Here is a 21,958-nt window from a genome sequence, read left to right as displayed (position 1 = left end):
TTTCATGTTGGATATAATCAAAACCAACTAAGTAAACAAGAAAAATCAAAGCAAATTCCATTGTTAGTGGAAATGGAGGCTAATAAAACCTACAGTCTCAAAAAAAAAAAAAAAAAAAGGGAAGGATTGCCAAAAGCAGATAGATGAAACTCTGGGAGGTTGCAAGAGCTGTAGGATCATGGAGGACTGGGTGGAAATCAAGCAGAAGACATACAAGGGAGACGTCCAACAGTCAGGAAAAGAACAGTGGAGCAGCCTACCGCAGGCAGTTCTCAAAAAACATGAGCAAAAATACAGGAAAATTGCTAAGAAAATAGATTTTGAACATACGAGAACTTAAGGAATAGTGTTCCGTGGCCCTGGAGGAAACTACTGGAGAACAAACTTTGGTCAACCAAAAGATGACTGGGGAAACCACAGCAGAAGAATTGATGGTGAACGCTGAACATATATTTAACCATAGAACCAAGACTAAAACCAAAAAAGTTTAGAGTGGCAGATCAGAATGTCAGTGTTTATGCCCTGACAATGCAGAAACGATACAACTAGCACAGAAGGGGAAGGGGGAAGAAGATGACAAGTGGAGTTAAATGCCTTAATTGTATCAGTTATACAAGCCAGGAATCAAAGGCATGACTCAAAGCTGAAAACCCAGGTAACAGAAATACAGCATATTCAATTATACAAAGATAGTCACTTAGAAATAAAACTTTGGGAAAATAGGAGATAGAAAATGAAAGGGAAAAAAGGTAGGGAGGAAGTGGAAGCACGATCACTGCTCATCATAAAAAAGTAAAACACACTGACTAAACAGATAAAATTATGGATGATACTACATAAAATTTAAATTATAAAGTACTATGTACAAATATTTCTAAGTATCAGAAGAACCACACACAAAACCAAAGCAAACGGAACGTATGAGACCTTAATATGTATTTAATTAAATTATATTTAAATTAAATATAAAATTTAAAGTTACTTTACTGCGTATGGAATTCTGAATGAATGGTATGAATACGAAAGAAATAGAAGAGTCTGGTGAATAACAGGAGCCATCAAATGTAAGTCTGACTGACCGAAGAATGTTAGTAAAAACGCTCCTCCAACTTCTCTGAGAACCAGTAAGACACGTACAAAAACACCTTGGAGCTGGGCTTCCCTGGTGGTGCAGTGGTTAAGAATCCACCTGCCAATGCACGGGACATGGGTTCAAGCCCTGGTCCAGGAAGATCCCACATGCCACGGAGCAACTAAGCCCATGCACCACAACTACTGAGCCTGCACTCTAGAACCTGCGAGCCACAACTACTGAGCCCGTGTGCCACAACTACTGAAGCCCGTGTGCCTAGAGCCCCTGCTCTGCAACAAGAGAGGTCACCGCAATGAGAAGCCCGTGCTCACCGCAATTACAGAAAAGCCCGCGCACAGCAACAAAAACCCAATGCAGCCAAAAATAAAATTTTAAAAATAATTTAAAAAAAAAAAAAACCTTGGAGCCAACAAACAGCATATATTAGAATCTTTTTTTAACTTCTGATATTCTAGGATTAAGAAATATATTTTTAATATTTATTTATTTATTTGGCTGCACTGGGTCTTAGTTGCAGCATGCGGGATCTTCGTTGCGGCATGCGGGATCTAGTTCCCTGACCAGGGATTGAACCTGGGCCCCCTGCATTGGGAGCGCAGAATCTTAACCACTGTACCACCAAGGAAGTCCCAGGATTAGAAAGTATTAATATGGACATGAGATCTATACATTTACAAAGAAAATGCTGACTTTACACACAAGGCTCATGTGAACAGAACTTTTGATTAAAGCTGTCTTCACTCCCCCTCACCCGCAGACTGATCAGTCCCTGAGTCCTACTGAACCTGCCTCTTCAGTATCTCAATATCCATTCCCTTCTCTCTGTCTCCACTGCCAACACCCTAATCTAAGCTGCCAACAATTCTATCTTGCCTGGACTATAGTAAAGCCTCCTAATTGGTATCCGTGACTCTAGTCTTTGCCTCTGCCAAATATGCAGCCCAAGTGATCTTTCTAAAATATAAATCTGGGCACTTCCCTGGTGGCACAGTGGTTAAGAATCTGCCTGCCAATGCGGGGGACATGGGTTCGAGCCCTGGTCCGGGAAGATCCCACATGCCACGGAGCAACTAAGCCCGTGCACCACAACTACTGAGCCTGCGTGCCACAACTACTGAAGCCTGCGTGCCTAGAGCCCCAGCTCCACAAGAGAAGCCACCGCAATGAGAAGCCCATGCACCGCAACAAAGAGTAATGCCCGCTCGCTGCAACTAGAGAAAGTCTGCGTTCAGCAACAAAGACCCAACGCAGCCAAAAATAAATAAATTAAAAATAATAATACAAAAATAAAAAATAAATCTGATTGTGACACTCCCCTCCTTAAAAGCCTCTCAGCAGCTTATCATCACTTACAGGCTAAAGCCTAAAAGCCCTAGCCTAAAAGAGCAAAAAGTTTAAGAATACTCCCTGCCCGGCAGGGTATGGGGAAACAGGCATCAGCACAGCCTCTATGGATAGTAATTTGGCATTATCTAGTAAAACTAAAAATACTTATACTCTTTGACCCAACAGTTCCACTCCTAGGAATTTACCCTATAGATATACTTTCATGTGCAAACTGACATATATACAAGGATACTCGTTGCCTCATAGTTTATAATAGCAAAAGGCTAGAAAATATCTAAATTACATCAATACAGGATTGATCCAATGAATTATGGTATATCCACACCCCAAATAAATAAAATAAATACCCAAATAAAAAAGCAAGGTATAGGACAGAAAGTATCATATGCCACCTTTATGTGGAAAATACAGAGACACATATGTGTAAATGTACAGAAGACAGCTCTGGAAGGATGCCCAAGATACCAGTTATGGCAACTTATTTCAGGAAGAGGGATGGGGTGGTGGTGGTAGGGAAAGGGTGAAGATTTAATATTCTCTAAATACTTTTTATACTTTTTGGATTTTATACCATGTGCCTATGACACATATTTAACAAAATCCAATTAAGAATGAAAATGCATAAGTAAATAGGCCCTTGTGTGATCAGTGAGGGCTGTCCTTCAGCAGAGAACCCAGGTCTGTCTCTCCAGCCTCATCTCTTGGGTCCCTCCATCCAACAACACTAACGTACCATGCTGATTACTGTGCTATTTTATAACCACTTTGTTTTTCTCTGCTGGACATTCTCAGCCTTCTCATTGCTCACCTGAAGAACTCCTCCTTCTTTTCCCTGAAGACCTCACTCAAGTTTCTTCTCGTTTTAGAAGACTTCTGAGTTCCCTTCTCCACCCCCCAAAACGTACGTGGCTTCTTATCCTATGTACCCATGGCAAATGTACCTAATTCTATTATTATACCCTCATTCTCTGTGGCAGTTATGCACGTGTCACCTGCTAATCTGTGAACTCTTCCCTTTCAAAGAGGGCCCAGCACAGGCCCAGGGTTAGACTTGGTGTGCAATAACTATAAAGACTGACCTATCTAAACACTATGTGGGGTGGGTGTGTGTGTCTGCATCTGGAACTGTATGGAGAAGTGAGGAGGAATGTCAATGTATTTCTTAAAAATAAAAAACTGTGTGAGCTGGGGTGAACCTATCTGGTTCTCTGTGGGCTTTTTCATTACAAAGAACATTAGCAGTTTTAATTTTCCATCCTGTCTTTCTGTCTTCTCTGTAAAATTTTTGAGATTAAGGAACCAGTCTGAATCACCTTTGCATCCTTCACAGACCGAGGCACATAGGAGGTTCACAGGAATGAGCCACTGAATGGCAAGTACTATGGCTTGTAATCCTCTAAGAGGAGAGAGTGCTGGTTTGGAGAAGCAGGATACAAAGCCAGGGGCTTAACAGGGATGGAGCAGGGCATTGTCAAGGACCTGGAATCTACTTCCTTGATGAAACCCAGACCCAGGGCTCATACTGAGGCTTCATCATCTTTAAATATTTGGTACAATTTTCCAGTGAAACCATTTGGCCCTAAAGATTTTGGGGAGGAGATTTAAAATTACAAACTCAATTTCCTTAACAGTCATAGTGTTATTCAAATTATCTTGTTTCATTTTTACATGAGTTTTGGTAGTTTTTTTTTTTTAAGAATTGTTCTATTTCATCTAAGTTGTTGCATTTGTGAGTGCATTTTTTCCCATAATAGTCCTTTATTATCCTTTTAATGCTTGCAGGTTCACTAGTGATATCTCCTTTCATTCTTTTTTTTTAAAGAGCTTTATTGAGGTATAATTGACAAAACAGTATACATTTAAAGTGTACAACTTGTGTTTTGATATATCTATATACTGTGAAATGATCACCACAATCAAGCTCCTCTTTCGTTCTGAATACAGGTAATTTGTGTCTTCTCTTTTTTTTTTTTCTTTGTGAGTCTTGCTAGAGGTTTATCAATATTATTGATCTTTTCAAATAACAAGATTTTGGTTTAATTTTTTTCCATAGTTTTTCTGTTTTCAATTTCATTTTTTACTCTTTTCTTATTTTCCCCTTCCTTCTGCTTGCTTTGGGTTAGTTTTGTTCTTCCTTTTCTAGTTTATCAATATGAGAGCTTAGAGTATTGATTTCAGACCTTCTTTTCTAATATAAATATTTAATGCTATAAATTTTCCTCAAGACACTGATTTAACAGCATCTAAAATTTTGATATGTTGTACTTTCACTTTCATTCAGTTCAAAATATTTCCCAATTGACCTTAAGATCTTCCTCTCTGATGCATAAAAGTGCGATATTTAATTTAAAAGTGTTTGGAGACTTTCCTATTATCCTCTGTCACTGATTTCTAGTTTAATTTCATTTTTGTCAGAGAACATACTTTGTATTATTTCAAATATTTTATATTTGTTAAGGTTTGTTTATGACCCAGGATATGATCTATTCTAGTGAATGTTTTATATGCACTTGAAATGAATGAGTATTCTGTTGTTGTTACGTGGAGTATGCTATGTGTCTATTAGATCCAGTTAGTTGATAAAGCTATTCAGTTCTTTTCTATTCTTACTGATTTTCTGTTTACTAGTTCAATTATTGAGTTATTGAGAGGCGTGTTAAAGTCTCCAACTATAATTGTTGATTTGTTTATTTCTCCTTTCAGTTCTGCCAGTTTTTCTTCATGTATTTTGAAGCTCTGTTGTTAGGGGCAAACTCATTTTCATTTTCTTGAATTGATTCTTTTATCATTATGTACTTCACTATTTTTCCCTGGTAATTTTCTTTGCTCTGAAGTCTGGTTTGTCTGATATTAATATGGCCAGTCCAGTTTTCAGTTGATTACTGTTTGCATTGTATATATTTTCTATAATTTTACTTTTAACCTACCTATATCATTGGAATTGCAGTCAATTTCTTTTAAAAAGTATAGAGTTGGGAATTTTTTTTTTTGATCCAGTCTCACAATCTCTGTCTTTTACTTCATGTGTTTAGACTACTTATATTTAATATAATTATTTATACGTTTGAATTTACATCAATTATTTTATTATTTGTTTTCTATTTGTTCCCTCCGTTATTTCTTCCTGTTTCCCCTTTCCAGTTTTCTTGTAGATTATTTGAAAATTTGTAGTATTCCACTTTAATTTACATATTGTGATGTTTACTATATTTCTTTGTATTTTAATTATTGTTCTAGGGCCTGCAATACATACACTTAACTTCCCACAGTCTACTTAGAGTCAACATCTTACCACTGCAAGTGAAATGTAGTAATCTTACCACCACATAGGTCCCTTTACCCTCTCCCTCTTTATACGTTACATTTACATACATTAAAAACTTTAGCAGACAATGTTATAATCTGTACTTTTTACCTTCAAACACTTTTTAAAGAATTCAAGAAGACCGCACACCACAACGAAGAGTAGCCCCTGCTCGCCGCAACTAGAGAAAGCCTGCGCACAGCAACGAAGACCCAACGCAGCCAAATAAATAAATAAATAATTTTTAAAAAAGAATTCAAGAAGAGAAGAATAATCTATTATGTTTACCCAGGTATTTACAAGATTCCTTGTATCATTTCTCTTTGTCTGAAAAATTTACTTTAGCAATTCTTTTAGAACAGGTCTGCTAGTACTGTATTCTCTTAGTTTCCCTTTATCTTGGAATGTCTTTATTTCACCTTCAATACTAAAAGATATGTTTGCTGAATGTAGAATTATAGATTGAAAAGCATTTTCTTTCAGCAGTTAAAAAATATTATTTCACTTCCTTTTTAACCTCCATTGTTTCTGATGAGAAATCTGCAGTCATTCAAGTTATTGTTCCCCTATAAATAGTGCGTCATTTTTTCTCTGACTACTTTCAAGATTTTATTGCTGTTGTTGTCTTCAGTTCTCAGCAATTTGACTATGCTGTTCCCTGGCATGGAATTCTGTGGGTGTTTCTTATTTGGGGTTTGCTGAACTTCTTGATCTGTAAGTTTGTGGGGTTTTTTTTGCCAAATTTGGGAAGTTTTCAGCCATTATTTCTTCATATATTTTCTCTGCACCATACTCTCTTCTCTCCTTCTGGGTATCCAATGACATGAATGTTAGACATTTTGATATTGCACCACAGATCCTTGAAGCTCTGTTCATGTCTTTTTCTCTCTGTTATTCAGATTGAATACTTTTGATTGACCTATCTTCAAAGTGCACTGACTTTTTCCCTATTGTCCTCATTCTGCTGTTGTGCCCAACAAGCAAGTCTTTTTTATTTCAGTTATTTTATTTTTCAGTTCTAAAATGAACAATTTGTTCTTTATATCTTGTATTTCTTTGCCAAGACTTTCTATCTTTCCACTTATTTCCAGAGTGTTCAACCTTACTTTTTGTCACTGCTTTAAAGTCAGATAATTCCAACATATCTGCCATCTTGACATTGGCATTCTTTAACTGCCTTTTCCCACGCAAGTTGAGATTTTCCTGATTTTCTCATATGCCAAATAATACTTACTATATCTGGCACATTTTGAATATTATGAGATTCTGGTTTCTTATATAAATCCTATGGAGAACGTTAATATTTTTGTCTTAGCAGACACTCTACTTGGTTGTGTTCAGGCTGCAAGTTCCATTCAACATTCTGAGGTTGTAGTTTCAGTGTCAGTTCCATTTTCAAAGTCTTTGCAGTGCTATTCAGATCTGTCCTGTATGTGTGCCACCCAGTGGCCAGTCTGGGACTTGGATGATGGCCTCTTAGTTCTTTTTTGATACAATGTTCAGAACCAGATCCATGCATGAACAGCGTGAGAATAAGCCCAGGAATTTATAAACAGCTTATGAAGTCACTTTCCCAAACTTCTTCCTGTGTATGATCTACCCTTTACTTTCTGGGTCCCTAGGATTCCCTTTTCCAGTCCTCCCTCAAAGTTTTAGACCCCTGTGGCCTCTGCTACTGCCACTACCAGGAGATTCCTCTCCTATTCCTCAAGCCTGTTCAAAAGGGCTTCTAAAGCTCTCTCTGTTCATCCTGATGCTTATTTCTGAGTTTCTGATTGCATTAAGACCAGGCCAGGTAATACTAGATTTTTTTAAGGGTAAATACTGCTGAATCAGTGGTACTTAATTCTGGTCTTATTCCTCAGTCTGTCTGCTACTATTTGCTTATCAAAGTCATCAAGTAGGGTTTCCCTGGTGGTGCAGTGGTTAAGAATCCGCCTGCCAATTCAGGGGACATGGGTTCAAGCCCTGGAAGAGTCCACATGCCGTGGAGGAACTAAGCCCCTGGGCCACAACTACTGAACCTGTGCTCTAGAGCCCGTGTGCCACAACTACCGAGGCTGCGCTCTGGAGCCAGCAAGCCGCAACTACCGAAGCCCACGCACCTAGAGCCCGTGCTCTGCAACAAGAGAAGCCACCGCAATGAGAAGCCCACACACTGCAACGAAGAGTAGCCCCCGCTCACCACAAGGAGACCCGCACGGCAACAAAGACCCAACGCAGCCAAAAATAAATACATAAAATAAATATATTTTTTTTAAAAAGTCATCAAGTAGCTGCACCATGCATTTAGCCCAAGTTTTTAGTTGCATTCAGTGGGAGATACAGGGTGGATGGTATTTACTCCATCTTATCCAGAACTGGAACTACCATAACCACGATAACTAATTTAACATTCGTTACTGTATTCTCTAGTTCTGGATTTCTAGTTGGTTCATTTTAAAGTCTCTGCCACTTTTTATAGTTTCTAGTTCTCTGCCGAAATCTTCACTCTTGCCTTTTTATCTTCTTGAATATAGAATGTATAGTTCTAGTTTTAATAGTTCATGTCTGATAATTCCAAAACTTGGAATATATCGTCTGCTGTTTTTGCTAGCTCTTTTTCATGTTTCTTTTTTTTTTTTTGCCATAATACGCAGCTTGCAGGATCTTAGTTCTCCAACCAGGGATTGACCCAGGGCCACAGCCGTGAAAGTGCTGAGTCCTAACCACTGGGCTGCTGGGCAAGTCCCCCTTTTCATGTTTTCCTCTCTTTGTGTGCCTAGTTATCTTCATTTAGGTGCTGAATATTATATTTGAAACATTTTTCAAAAATAATTTGTGGCTTTAGATGATGTTATCATCCTCCAGATGCTTGGGAGCAAGGTATCTTGAACCACCTTAATCTGATTTCAAGGATTGAGATATTTCTTGGTCACCCAGGTAACTCAGAGTTAAGCCTCAACCCCCATGAGGGTAATTTGCTTCTGGTTCCCTTAATCCTATGGTACAAACCTTCAGGGTTCCCAACCCAAAGACAAGGGGGTTTATCAGGGCTACCACCCTTGAGACCATGGGCTCCAATTCTGGTCTCCCAAGTCCCTTGAGGCTGTCTACAACACTGCTGAGTCTCTCATTCTCCCCTTCTGGAGTGGCAAACAACCCCAGGACAAAAGCTATGCCAAAGGCTGAGCTCACCATTCTGGATTTCCATCTCTTCCCAGATCCTGGGCAAGTGATTCTTCACTTTGTTAGCTCTCCAGTGCCTTCAAGCAGACATTTTAATATTTTGCTCAGCTTTATTAGTTGCCCTCAGTAGGAAAGTTGGTTGGAATTATCTAACCCAGCATTACTGGAAGCTGATATTCAAAAAATGTTAGTTCTCTCCCCTTTCTGTCTCACTCCCAAGACTGGGAGCGAGGATAGGCAGGGGACTTCCTTGGCAGTCCAGTGGTTGAGACTCTGTGCTTCCAATGCAGGGGGCATGGGTGTGATCCCTGGCCAGGGAAGTAAGATCCCATGTGCTGTGTGGTATGGTAAAAAAAAAAAAAAAAAAAAAAAAAAAAAATTTTTTAAGAAATTTTTTTTTTAATTTAAAAAAGATTAGGACAGGCAGGTGTGCATTCCTACCTACCACTTACCTTGCTTCATGCTATTTGTCCTTCCCAGAATGTCTTCCTTCCTCTCTTTAACCTATCTAATTTCTTTTTATCTGGGGATATTATGGGCATTCTTTTTTTTTTTTTTTTTTTGCGGTACGCGGGCCTCTCACTGTTGTGGCCTCTCCCGTTGCGGAGCACAGGCTCCGGACGCGCAGGCGCAGCGGCCATGGCTCACGGGCCCAGCCGCTCCGCGGCATGTGGGATCTTCCCGGACCGGGGCACGAACCCGCGTCCCCCGCATCGGCAGGCGGACTCTCAACCACTGCACCACCAGGGAAGCCCTGGGCATTCTTTTATATTAAAAAAATTATATTCGATGTTTTTCTACTATGGTATTTCCAGTAATAAACCCTATACATGCTGCCAACCGGCCTCTTCCCAGATGCCTTCTCTCGTGACTGCAGACCACCCCACTCTCCGTCCCTAGAAACCTACTGCAATAACATTCACCACAGCCTCTTTGCGCTTATGGTTTGGTACAAGTCTAATACCCTGGATTCATTAGATAATTTCTTAAGGCAACGATCATGTCTCTCCTCAAGCCCCCCTCCCTTCAACAGCTCTCAGAAAATACTTATATTCACGTAGTCTCTGAAAACCAAAGCACCCTAATTATGCAAGGAGAGTTTCCGCATATTGAGACGATCATCCTCAGGACATACAGGATGTAAAGTACTGTGAGGTCTCAAGGCGTTCAGCAGAGCCCTTTCATGTCTATACCACCCACTCTGAGGATTTGGGCAGATGGGGCATTCCACCATATCCCCAGGCTCCTGTACCTCAGCTCCAGAGATCTGAGCCAGTCTCAGAGAAGATCTCAGGTTAGGGCACTAAAAAGCAGCCTTTGAGGAAACTGAAGGCCATTCACCAAGTACCTTAAGCAAGATTGCTTCTGCCCAGGGAAAGAGCTCCCTGAATAGCATGGCTGGGCTCAAGGAGAGGGTCCCTGGACATTCTTAACAACCCAAGAGGCCTCAGTTTTAGCACCTGCTCCTCACCCATATATCCAAGACGAAAGCCTAACTTGAGCTGTCAGAGATGCCCCTTATTTCCAGGACAGGAAATCAAGACAGTATAGGGAAGCAGCAGCAGATCCCAGAAGCAGAGGCCTTTAAAATATCTAACGCTAACAAGAGGCATGCTGGACCCATATGGAGAAAATAACAGAGCTTAAAAAGAAATAAGAGGGAACGTCCAGTGGTTAGGACTCTGCGCTTTCATTGCCGAGGGCCTGGGTTCAATCCCTGGTCAGGGAGCTAAGATCCCGCGAGCTGCGCGGCTCGGGCCAAAACTTTTTTTTTAATTTAAAAATAAAAAAAGAAAGAAGGCTTGAATGATAGAAAAAAATACCATGCTCCTGGATAAGAAAGCTAAATATTAAGATATTGATATTTCCAAATTAATTCTTATGCAGTCTTATACTTAATGCAGTCTCAATCAAAATACCAATGGTATAGAGACAGAAAGCAGATTAGTGGTTGCCTGGTCGTGGGGGTGGGAACAAGGATTAACTGCAAAAAAGGAACAAGGATCTTTTCAGGGTGATGGAAATTTTTTTTTTTTTTTTTTTTTTGCGGTACGCGGGCCTCTCACTGCTGTGGCCCCTCCCACTGCGGAGCACAGGCTCCGGATGCGCAGGCTCATAGGCCATAGTTCACGGGCCCAGCCGCTCCGCGGCATGTGGGATCTTCCTGGACCGGGGCACGAACCCGCATCCCCTGCATCGGCAGGCGGACTCTCAACCACTCTGCCACCAGGGAAGCCCGATGGAAATGTTTTAAAACCGGATTGTGGTGATGGCTGTACAACTGTGAATTGTGTACACCGGTCTGTACATTTTAAATAGGTGACTATTATTGGTGTATAAATTATACCTCGATCAAGCTGTTTAAAAATAGAAACCTAACAAATTTTACTAAAAGACCATTCAAAATTCAAATCTGACTAGTCTTCCATGAAAGGATGTAATATGCTTTTGATCTTGTTAAAAATAATTCATCCCTTTTTGAAAATGTAGTTTTTTAAAATGGTGAATATAAGGACACAAGGTATAAAAAACAATGTTATCTGGGAGTTTGGAAAAATTCAAACAATGATTCTAAAGTTTTCCTACAGGAATAAACAAGAGAGAATAGCTGAAACATGTTTAAAAGAAGCATAAGAGGGTTGCTCTGCCAGAAATGAAAGCTACAACAATTAAAATGAGATCATCCTGTTGTAAGAGTCAACAAACAGATTAATGGATTATGATCGATTGTATATATGGGAACTAAACTAGGCTTTAGTGGGTATAAAATTAGTGTATAAAGAAAGAATCACAAACTAATAGGAAAAGGTTGAATTTGGGGGAATACTTATTAACCAAAAATTGAGCTAGAGACTGATACCATGCTATACACACAAATCAATTCCAGATTAATTTAAAAGTCAAATGAAGAAATTCAAACAAAAATTATAAAAATACAGATATATATTTAACTAACCTTGGAATAAGGAAGAAAAGCATAAACACTATTGAAGAAATGGTTAAAATACGCATATTGGGGCATCTTACATAACCACTAAAAATGAAGTTTTTCAGATAATTTTCAGGAACCATGAAAAACTGCTCATGAAATAATGAGAAGTAACAAAAGGAGAATATAAAACTGAATCAGAATAACAATGTAAATCAAATTTTTAAATAACAAAATACATATACAGAAAGATTGGTAGATATATCAAGATGTCTTTGGATGGTAGAATTATAGGTGAATTTTTACTTTTTCCTTTCAGCTTTTAGAATTTTCCCCCATATTTTTTACTATGGTCACGCATTTCTTTCATAATCAAAAAAGATTTTTTAAAAAAGATTTGGTAGAATGAGAATATGAAAAACCAATCAAATTCAGCTACTAAAAAGCAACAGCTTCAAAAATACATATAGCTGTTAAATGCATTTTTCACATGTATGATACATTTCACAATTTTTTTCAGTACTAAAAAAAAAAAAAAAGCCACAAAAGCTCTTTGCAGGAACAGCAGAACCTCTACAGACAGCCTCTCCTGTGCCTGCAGTGCCCCAGCCCATTCGTCCCACCTGCAAGAGGCAAGGAGGGCCTTGTCAGGAGGATACAGCCATTCTGGCTGTGGTATTCCCCACCGCTGTGGGCAGAGAAGCCAGATTCACTCACAGACTTGGCCGCCAGCCTGATCTCTTCCCAAATGTGCTCCCTAGGGGCCCATGAGGGCCATCCCTACCATATGCTCTGCTGTCCGCATGTGGAGCGGCCCCATCTGGGCTCCTAGGAACTCACCACTGCAGCTGCTGAAACCTCCTGAGACCAGGCATGAGAGGCTGAGAGTCATGAACAGATTCAGAGAGTCTGGTTTGAGGTTCACCCCACTCCAAAGACCTCTGAACTACCGTCCCCACAGACTAACCTCAGTACCCTCAGCACACACTGAAAGAAAACCATCTCCCCTGGCCACCCTTGAAACTGGTCTCTCCCTCCTGCCCATGAAAGCTCTCTGTGTGGGAAAGGCAGCCCCTCCAGGAAGCATCCTTTTCCCGCTGCCCTCCAGGAGGTACTGCAGCAGCTTGTCCCTCATGTTTCCCTTCACTGTTCCAAGAAGCCGTCTGTCTTCTGCCTTGACCCCTGTGAAACACTGCTTTCAGCTGCTCCTCCTGTCTCCTGGGACCCATGCTCCTGCTTCCTCTGCCCCAAGAAACAATTTCATCTTAGTTCCCGCCAAAATGCTGTCTCCACTTGGGGTTGCCAGATTTAGCAAAGAGAAATACAGGACACCCAGTTAAATCTGAATTTCAGACAGACAACCAATCATTTCTTAGTATAAGTATATCCCATCTATTTTATCCAACCCACCCCCAGTCTTGATACACTTTTTCCTTCTGCCCCACCATAAAACACTCCTTCTCTCTACACTCCTGTGAAATACTGCCTGCCCTCTGCCCCTGAAACATGAAACACTGACCAAACGGGATAAACTGTTTTCCTTCTGTTAATCCTCTCAATTCCGCTCCCCTCTTCCCTCTTCCCCTGCCCCCTACCCCCATCAAACTCCTAAATGCTGCCACCTGGATGCCCTCCCCTCCCCTGTCTCCACACAAAACCTCTGTCCTCTGTTGGCTACCTGATCCCCAGAAGAATGCCAGCACTCCTGTCCTCAGGGAAAACAGTTTGCCTCTACCTCCCACCACAGTAATGTCTCAGACCTACTGCCATTTATTTCGTTCTTAGCATGCACCAAGCCCTGGGCCAAGCACCCTGATTCTCACAGCAGCCCTTTGAAGTAGGCACTGTTTCTATTAAGGTTTTATGACTTGCCCAAGATCGCACAATGTTAAGGATAGTCAGATTTGCACATAGGTATACCTGACTCCGAAATCTTAGATAAAATCCCAGATCAAGTCAGAATTTTCTGGACAGTGGATATTTTTTCAATCTTCTACTAAGCACCCAGGTCAAGACCCACTGCACACTACAGACCACTCCTCAGTCTCCCCATTCTCTTTCCTCCCCAAAGAACATCCTCTTCCTCCGCCCCCCTCTGCGACATAGTCCCCTCGGCAGTGAACTTCCATGTTGTCAGAGGAGATGGTCACAGTCAGGCTGTGCCGCCCACACGCCTGGCATCTGGGGACTGCCTGGGGCGAGGCCCAGGCCTGTGGTCCCCTGCTCCTGGCCAGCACTCCACCTCACCCCACCCCCTTCTATAAATATCCCACTGCTCACTGGCTGCCCAGCTGCTGCAGCAACAGTTTCCATGAGGTCATCTTTCCCGAGCGGCCTCCGGGCACCCAACACCCACACTTACCTTTCCTGGAGTCCTGTGGCCTGCTTGCCCCTGCAAGGGGCTGTCCTGGGTGCTCTGTCTCCGCCGGGCGGGGGGTGTGGGCACTTGGGCAGAGGCCTGAGGCGGGGCCTTCCCTGAGCTCTGAGCCCCAGGTTCTGGATCTTGACTTGGGGAAGAATCAGGCTTGCAGCTGGTGGTGGGCTCCCCTTTGGACTTCGGAGGAGCAAATCTCTTCCTGTTGAAGGGCCTAGTCTGCTGGGGGGCTGAGGGCGTGGGCTGGCCAGGGACAGCAGGTTCCCTCTCACCTCCGGCTTTGCTGGATACCTTCCCTGAGGGCAGCTCTCCAGGTGTACTGCCCCGGGGGGTCTGAGCCCCCTCCTCCCCCTGAGGCTTGTCTGCCTGGGTACTCTCCAGATACATGTCCTTCAGGGAGAAATACACTTCCTGGTCTGGGCCTGGGACAGGGGCATTCTGGGCCTGGTCTTGAGTACCCACAGCAGAGGCTGGCTTCCTGGTGCCATCTGCTCCGGAGGATCCAGGCCCCTGTGCGGCCCTGCCCCTCGGCTGGGTCTGAACCTGCTCCATGTCCATGGGCCCCTGTGTCCCACAGGAGTCAGGCTTGTCTGAACTGGGGACACAGTTTTCAGAGGAACGGTGGCTTCGAGCTGCCCTCTCTACCTCTGGCTTCTGCACACCTTGCTTAGGTTCCTCATCTTTCTTTTTCTTCTTGGCCCCAGACTCCTTTTGGGGGGCTCTTTGAGGCCCCAGCTCCATGGCTTTACAGATGTATGTCAACAGGCCATGCTCCCCAGCTTCCCCGTTCTCAGGGGCAGCCTCGCCGTTGGTGGTCACCTCTCCGGAAGCAAAACTGTTGATCAGGCCCAAACCTGGGTGCTGACCAGGCTCCGTCTCTCCCTCCTGCCAAGCCACCGGTGTCCCGTTCTCGACCTCCCGGGTGGGGGACGAGGGGACTGGCACCTCGGCCCCACTCAGCCGCCGCTTCCGCTGGAAGCGGTCGGGGCTGAGCTTGCGCAGGGTGTCGGCCTCTTCCACGGCCTCCTTCCCGTGCTTCCAGCTCTTCTCGATCTCACGCATCTTTGCCGCAGCCTTGCGCTTCAGCTTGGCGAACCAGCGCTGGTGGATCTTGTATTCGGTCATGGTGCCCACCTCCAAGACCCCCGAGCAGGACACAATTCCCTTGGCATTCTGGGCAGAGGCCTGGTAGATGGCGGCATCTTCTTCTCGACACCTAGAGGCAGGAGCATGAGATGGGAGGTGAGAGCCCACAATCCTCGCAGCCAGAGCCTCGCAGAGTTGAGCGCCCCGCCCCACCCCCTGCCAGCCCTTTCCCGAGTGCCACGCCCCACCTCCGATAGCACCACCTCCAAAATTCCCCACTACAGCTGAGGAAACTGAGGCTGGCAAGAGGGTGGGAGCTGGCCAAGGTCATGCTCTTCCAGGACAGATTAGACTTGGGGCCCAGGAGAGCTCCCTTCAGAAGCAGGTGACCCACACAGCCCCTTGTGAAGGAAGGATGACACAGGAGCTTTTTTGGGAAGCTGACCTCATGGAAAATGTTGCTATGGGTCAGGACCCCCTCTGGTTACACTCAGCTCTCTGGCTGTCAGAGATACTCCCGCCCTGGCCTTAGGAGATCCCAGACACTGGCAGGCAGACACGCTTCAGCAGGTGGCTCAGCTTAGCCGCAGAACCCCGCCTCCACCCCCAGATCCTGTCTGGGCGTCTTCATCCAGCTGACTCCATTTCTAAGGGCAGACGTGGGCCATAGGACCTTCAGGAGGGCAGAGAGAGCAGAACAGGCCCCTCTCCCTCACCTGTAGAGCTGCAGTGTGTGGCGGTTGCCCTGATGAGTGATCTCGTATTTTGGCAAGCCACAGTAGCGGTCCAGCTCTGTGTCATCCTTGTACCAGGTCACCTCTGGCTCTGGGTATCCTAAGAGGGAAGCAGGAGATTGGGTTGCAGGGAGACCAGTTCCAACGTAGTGGGAGCAGAGAACAGGATGCCATGGCTTCCCCAGACCACCTGAAGAGACTGGACTGGCCTACCTGCCCCCGGGGCTTGTAGCAAGAAGAGGGCTATCATATGGCTCAGCTTATTTTTAGAAGCTAGGCCCTGTCAAAGCCTAAAACTGTTCCCCTTCAGCAGCTGGAAGGCAAATATAGAGGAGAAACTGCCTAGCTTCTGGTAAGAAGGGAGGCAAGGAGTCTCCAGAAAGCTTTGGCTGGTAGTAATAAGCTTCCTTTCTTCAGTGGCCTGTTCTACATCCTCAACAGTAGTAACAGCTCTATCCTCGGAGGTCTCTCACCAATACCCAATATCAACACCACTGCCAAGAGCCCTCCTTCTTTCATTCCAGCTTCCTGAGCTGTTAGTATTATTTGATGACACAGCTAAAACATCCATCCATCCATCCATTCATCCATCCACCCATCCACACCTACTTTCCCAACCATTCACTACTGTGAAACTGACTGAGGTATTTTCCCAGCCCCTCCTCTCTGGATTTCCAGCCCTACTCACAAAGAGTTTCCTACTGTAAAAGTCACATGTCCCTTCTTCCCTGGACACTTGGCTGATTTGTCCAGTAATGGACACATAATCAGTTAATCTAATCCAATTCTTTGATCTAGTATTTGGGAATTGGAACCTAGAGACGGTCTACCCTAGTGTCTGGAAATAACTTGGAAGGGGTACAGCCATGTTCTGCCACATGGACTGAGAAGCAGACAAAGCTGGTCGACGGTGAGATGGAAAATGAAGTTGATGTTCAGGATAGAATAAGAAAAAGGAGAGAGAGACTTCTCTGGTGGTCCAGTGGTTAGGAATCCACCTTCCAACGCAGGGGATGTGGGTTCGATCCCTGTTCAGGGAACTAAGATCCCACATGCCGCGGGGCAACTGAGCCTGCACACCACAACTAGAGAGAAGCCTGCACGCCGCAACGAAGACCCAGTGCAGCCAAAATTAAAAAAAGAAGACAGAGAGAGTCCCAATATCCTTCCAAATACTGGCTCCATTCCTTGCCTGGGCACAGCTACATTCCTACTTGTCAATTCCATAAGAAGCCCATCTAAGCCTTACCAAAAAATTCTGCTTCATTTCTTAAGCTGACTCCAATTAATTTGCAATGTTTATTAGACATTAAAGACTCCTAACATATATTCCCTTAGGTGTGTGCTGACTGCCAAGCAAGGGTTATGAAGATATAGGAGCTTGACAGACAGCTCTATGCTCTCAGGGAACCGACTGTACTATAGAGAAGATAAGACAGGTCTCCGCACAAGGGAGGGATGCACCTGTATCTGGGTACACATTCTCTGTCTTCCCTACTGTCTATGGATAAACTACCCCCATGCCTATCTAAAGACACCCTCACTGCATCTCATCTCCTCTTGCCTCATCAAGGACATCTCTCCAACAATCATTCCTCCTCTCCTGCATCATCAAGCTTTTCCTCTCTTATATCATTCCCATAAGTATACAAGCCTCTGTACTGTCTCCCTTCTTTTAAAAGAACTTTCTTTGACCCCACGTCCCCCATTAGCTCCTGCCCCCATCTCTCTATTCTCTCCTTTATAGAGAAATTCTTTGGAAGGGTTGTCTGTATTCACTGTCTTCACTCCGTCTCCTCCAATCAGGCTTTTGTACCCACCGCTGCGCCAGAATTGCTCTTGGCAAGGTCACCCATGAGTCACACATCGCCAAATCCACTAGCATTTCTTAAGCTTCGTCTACCCGATCTATCAGCATTGACCGTCCCTTCTTGAAACCTTTTCCTCTCTTGCTCCTGGATGCCACTCCTTCTGAGTGCCTTTCCTACTCCACTGGCCACTTTTCCTAATCTCTTTCTTCCACTGCTCCCCCACCATCACCACCTAAGACTATAAGTGTTAGATAGGCCAGGGCTCAGGACTCAGAACCATTCTCCATTCTCTAGCCATAAAACCTAGGGGATCTACTCCTGTCCTTCAGCCTTTAAATAGCTATATCTTCCTGACTCCCAAATTTGTATCTCTAGCCCAGAACTAGAACTGGTTCTTATTTCTGACTGCGTACCTGACATCTCCACTTGGAGGTCTAATAGGGATCAAACCTAACAAGTCCCCAACCAAGCTCCTTATTCCCCTCTCCAAGCCAAGTCCCACATATATCAGTAAAGGGCAAATTCATCCTTCTAATTTGGCTCAGGCCAGAAACCTGGAGGCAATCCCTTATTCTTTTCCTCACGTCCACTCCATCAGACGATTCTATGGGCCCTTCCTCCAGACTGTATCCAGGATCTGATCACTTCTTGCCATTCCCCGCTGCCAACCTGGTCCATCACCATCATCTGACACCTCAGTTTCTGCAACAACCTCCTTGCTGATCTCACTACTTCCATCCTGGCCTCTCTTCAGCCCATTCTCAGCACAGCCAGAGTGAACCTTTTAAAATGAAGTAAATAAAGTCAAGTGATAGCACTCCTCTGCTCAAAACACCCTAGTAGCTCCCATGTCATTAAGGCCCTCGTGACGTGGGCCGCGCTAGCGCACCGGCCTCAGCTCCTCCCGTTCTCTGCCTTGCCTGCGGTACCCCTGCCACACGGCCCTGCTGGCTGGCCTCTGAAAGCAGGTGAGAATCACATCTGGATTCCTCCCGCCTCTGTTCACACATTCCCTCCTTGGAGAGGCCTTTCCTACCAGCCCCTGTGAAACAGCGACTCTGTCTCCCTGGAAACTCTTAGCCCTCTTACTATGTTTCTTTTTCTTCATAGAATGCATTGCTGCCTGACATATTATACCCTGATGAGGTTGTTGGTTTACATCCATCTTCTCCAACTCCCTGGGGAAAGAACAGCTCCATGACTCATCCGTGTTATTCGTGCTATGTCCCCAGTTCCTAGAATAGTGCCTGGTATGGAATCAACACTCGTTAAATATTTATAGGTGAATGAATGAAGCAATGCACTAACGGCTCAGGGTACAGAGAAGGGAACGAGCACCTCTGGCTGGGGAATCAGGAAAGGCTTTATGGCATGAGCAGCATTTGAAATGGCTGTGAGGGTGGGTAGAATTTCAGAAAACGTGGGTTCAGTGCCTGTACTTCCCCCCTTCATAGCACTAATCACAATACTGTAACTGACTATCCCCTTGTCTGTCTCCCCTCCTAGACTTATGTCCCATGTGAGTCAGCATAATCTCTCCTTCACTTCTGTATCCCTACCACCTAAGATGGCACCTGGCACAGAGTAGTTACTTAATAAAAATAAAAATCTGCTGGATGAGTGAGTAAATGAGGAAGGGAATAAGTGAGCAAACAAGAGGTGAGTGGGAAGGGCATGCCTGACAAAGGAACCACAACAGCATAGTGTGGGGTGGAAAGCAGAGGACACACTGGGGAACTGTGCACAGGAGTAGGGAGCAAGGGAGGTGAGGCTGCAGCTGGGTCAGCTAGGAACAAACTCTGGGCAGCCCTGACTGTAAAGCGAGCCCCATGTTTCCACAGTGAGCTAAAGCCCCTGGTTACATCACCGTGCATGTCCTCACCATCCCATGGGGTGATCTCATTCCTACAAGGGCCAGGCTCAGAGCCTCCCTGCCCCATGATCTGCCCAGTCAGGCCTCAACCTCCAGGGCATCCGAGTCCAGTCAGGCTGTAGCGAGAGGGCAGGGATGGGGCAAGAAGGGAACGCTGAATGGAGCCCACAGCCACAAGGCTGGGGCTTCAGCCCCCATGCCACCTTTTGGTGCCTCTTCACTAGGTGGGGGCCAACCTGACAGCTTAGGGCTCCACGGCAACAACGGATTCTGGAAACAACTTTATTTGGGGAGAAAACATTTCTTTGTGCCCTGGGTAATAGAACTGTATTCTGAAACACACAAAAGCAGGGGAGGTCCTTCACTCCCAGCTGCACACACACGTGTGCCCGTATGTGTGCCCACAGGCTGGCATGCACGCATGCACACACACACACACACACACACACACTTGGCCCTGACCAGGAGAGCCCACAGCAGTACTGAAGCCTGAGGCCTTCCCTCTTCCCCTTCCTACACTGACACCTCTGCTCCACAGCCAGCATGCCTGAGTCCAGAACTCAGCTCGGAGACTTACAGCCTCATCCTAACTGTTCCCATTTTGGAGAAGCTCAGATTCAGGAGAAGAATAATGATGAATGTAAATTTAGAGGTTTCAAAGAGCTTTCAAATATAAAATTTCATTTGGTCTTCATAACAAACCTGTGAAAACAATTGTGAACATTTACTGAAGACTTACTATATGCCAGATACTGACCTGTACATTTTTCATGTATTATCTCATCTAATCCTCTCATAAATCCTATGAGGAATGTACTGTTATTAATCCTCAATTTAAGGAAGAGGAAATTAAAGCTCCTGCCCAAAGTCATCCAGCTGGTACACAGAAGAGCCAAAATTCAAATCCCTCTCTTCTATAAAACAGGTAAGGCAGATGTTTGAATCCCTTTTACACAATCCCTTCCTTTTACACAAAAGGAAGATGAGACTCAGAGAAATCAAGTAACTTACTCAGGGTCACACAGCTGGCACATGACAAAGCCCTTGGTGTCCTTTTCCTTATTCCACTGCTCTTTCCCTTGGGGACTCTGGGACTAATATGTAAGTTTCTGCCCCCAGCAGTCATTATTTTAGACTTATTTCTCTAAAAGTAGTTTCTTCAAGAACTTGGTTCTGTCTAAAGGCTAAGTCCCTCTGCCCAGTTGTCCTGACACACACACACACACACACACACACACACACACACACACACACACACACACACACACATACACAGGCTAAGATAGAATCTACAACAGAGTTGAGGAGAGTGGGGGAAAGGGGTCACCATGCTGGACAGAGATGGGCAGCCTCAAGGAGGACAGTTGTACTCTGGCCAGAGGGGCCCCTGGGGGAGACAGGAGCCAGAAGGTCCAATCAAGGCCTGCTATCCCCCATATGCCCACTCTGAGAGGGGAGAACCCCAGGGTCATATACCACTTCTCCAAGTCCTGAAGGGCTTCCCTCAGAGCTCAGCCAGCAGGGGCACTGGCACAGACTCCTCTTCCTCACCTGGACTAGATCCTGACCCACCACGAAAGCATCACCTACTCCTGGCAGGGCCCTGCTTAGACTGACTCATCACAACCTCATTCAAGGAGTGCTACCAGCAGGGTGGGAGGAAGTGAGGTCACTCCATCTCCATGGGATGAGCCAGGATCACCACACCAGTCTCATACAAAGGCCAGTCTGAGCCATACACCCATCCACGATCCTCCATTCCAGATGGGGGCAGAGGGGAGACCCAGTTTCTAGCCCTGTTTCCTTTGTTCTCTGATCTTTCTGCATAATGCTTTCCCCTCCCCCTGGCCCCTCTCTTACAGTCTACCTTTTCTCTTTGTTAATTGGGAAAGGCTTACTTACCAAGCATACTATGGCGATCACAGAGAATTCTTTCTTAATCTGGTACAAAAGACTCAGGTAACCTGAGATTTTTTTTATATACATGGGGATGAGGAGGGAGGAGGAGGGAACTAGGTACGACAGTGGACTAAGGTGTGGATGTTAGAGATAGCTAGAGCCCTAGAAATCTTACAGCCTTACTCAGCAGAGTCGTAGATCTCACCATGGCAGGTGCTCCTGAGCAGAAGACCATGGGCCTGGCTGGTCATCATGAGACATGGGTATTATGGCAATTGAGGGGATAAAACTTTGTTCCTTTGAGTTGGGCTTGAGACAGGGAAAAGCTTACTCCCATGAT

At 44.6% G+C, this 21,958-nt stretch overlaps 1 protein-coding gene across 3 annotated transcripts in view; it reads right to left on the bottom strand.

Moving 5' to 3' along the window:
• The window catches only part of ALPK3 (alpha kinase 3), a 53,504-nt gene that overhangs the window by 18,002 nt on the left and 13,544 nt on the right, over positions 1–21,958 (bottom strand). For all 3 annotated transcript variants that reach the window (XM_067697809.1, XM_067697826.1, XM_067697818.1), the window contains 2 exons: positions 16,018–16,135; positions 14,204–15,431 (listed from right to left, as the gene is read on the bottom strand). In XM_067697809.1, coding sequence (XP_067553910.1) covers positions 14,204–15,431; positions 16,018–16,135 — 1,346 coding nt within the window. The remainder of the gene's footprint in view (positions 1–14,203; positions 15,432–16,017; positions 16,136–21,958) is intronic.

The sequence above is a fragment of the Pseudorca crassidens genome, chromosome 1 (assembly GCF_039906515.1).
Source record: "Pseudorca crassidens isolate mPseCra1 chromosome 1, mPseCra1.hap1, whole genome shotgun sequence".
NCBI lineage: Eukaryota > Metazoa > Chordata > Mammalia > Artiodactyla > Delphinidae > Pseudorca > Pseudorca crassidens.
The sequence above is the reverse complement of the archived record's forward strand: the minus strand, read 5'-3'. Positions and strand labels throughout refer to the sequence as shown.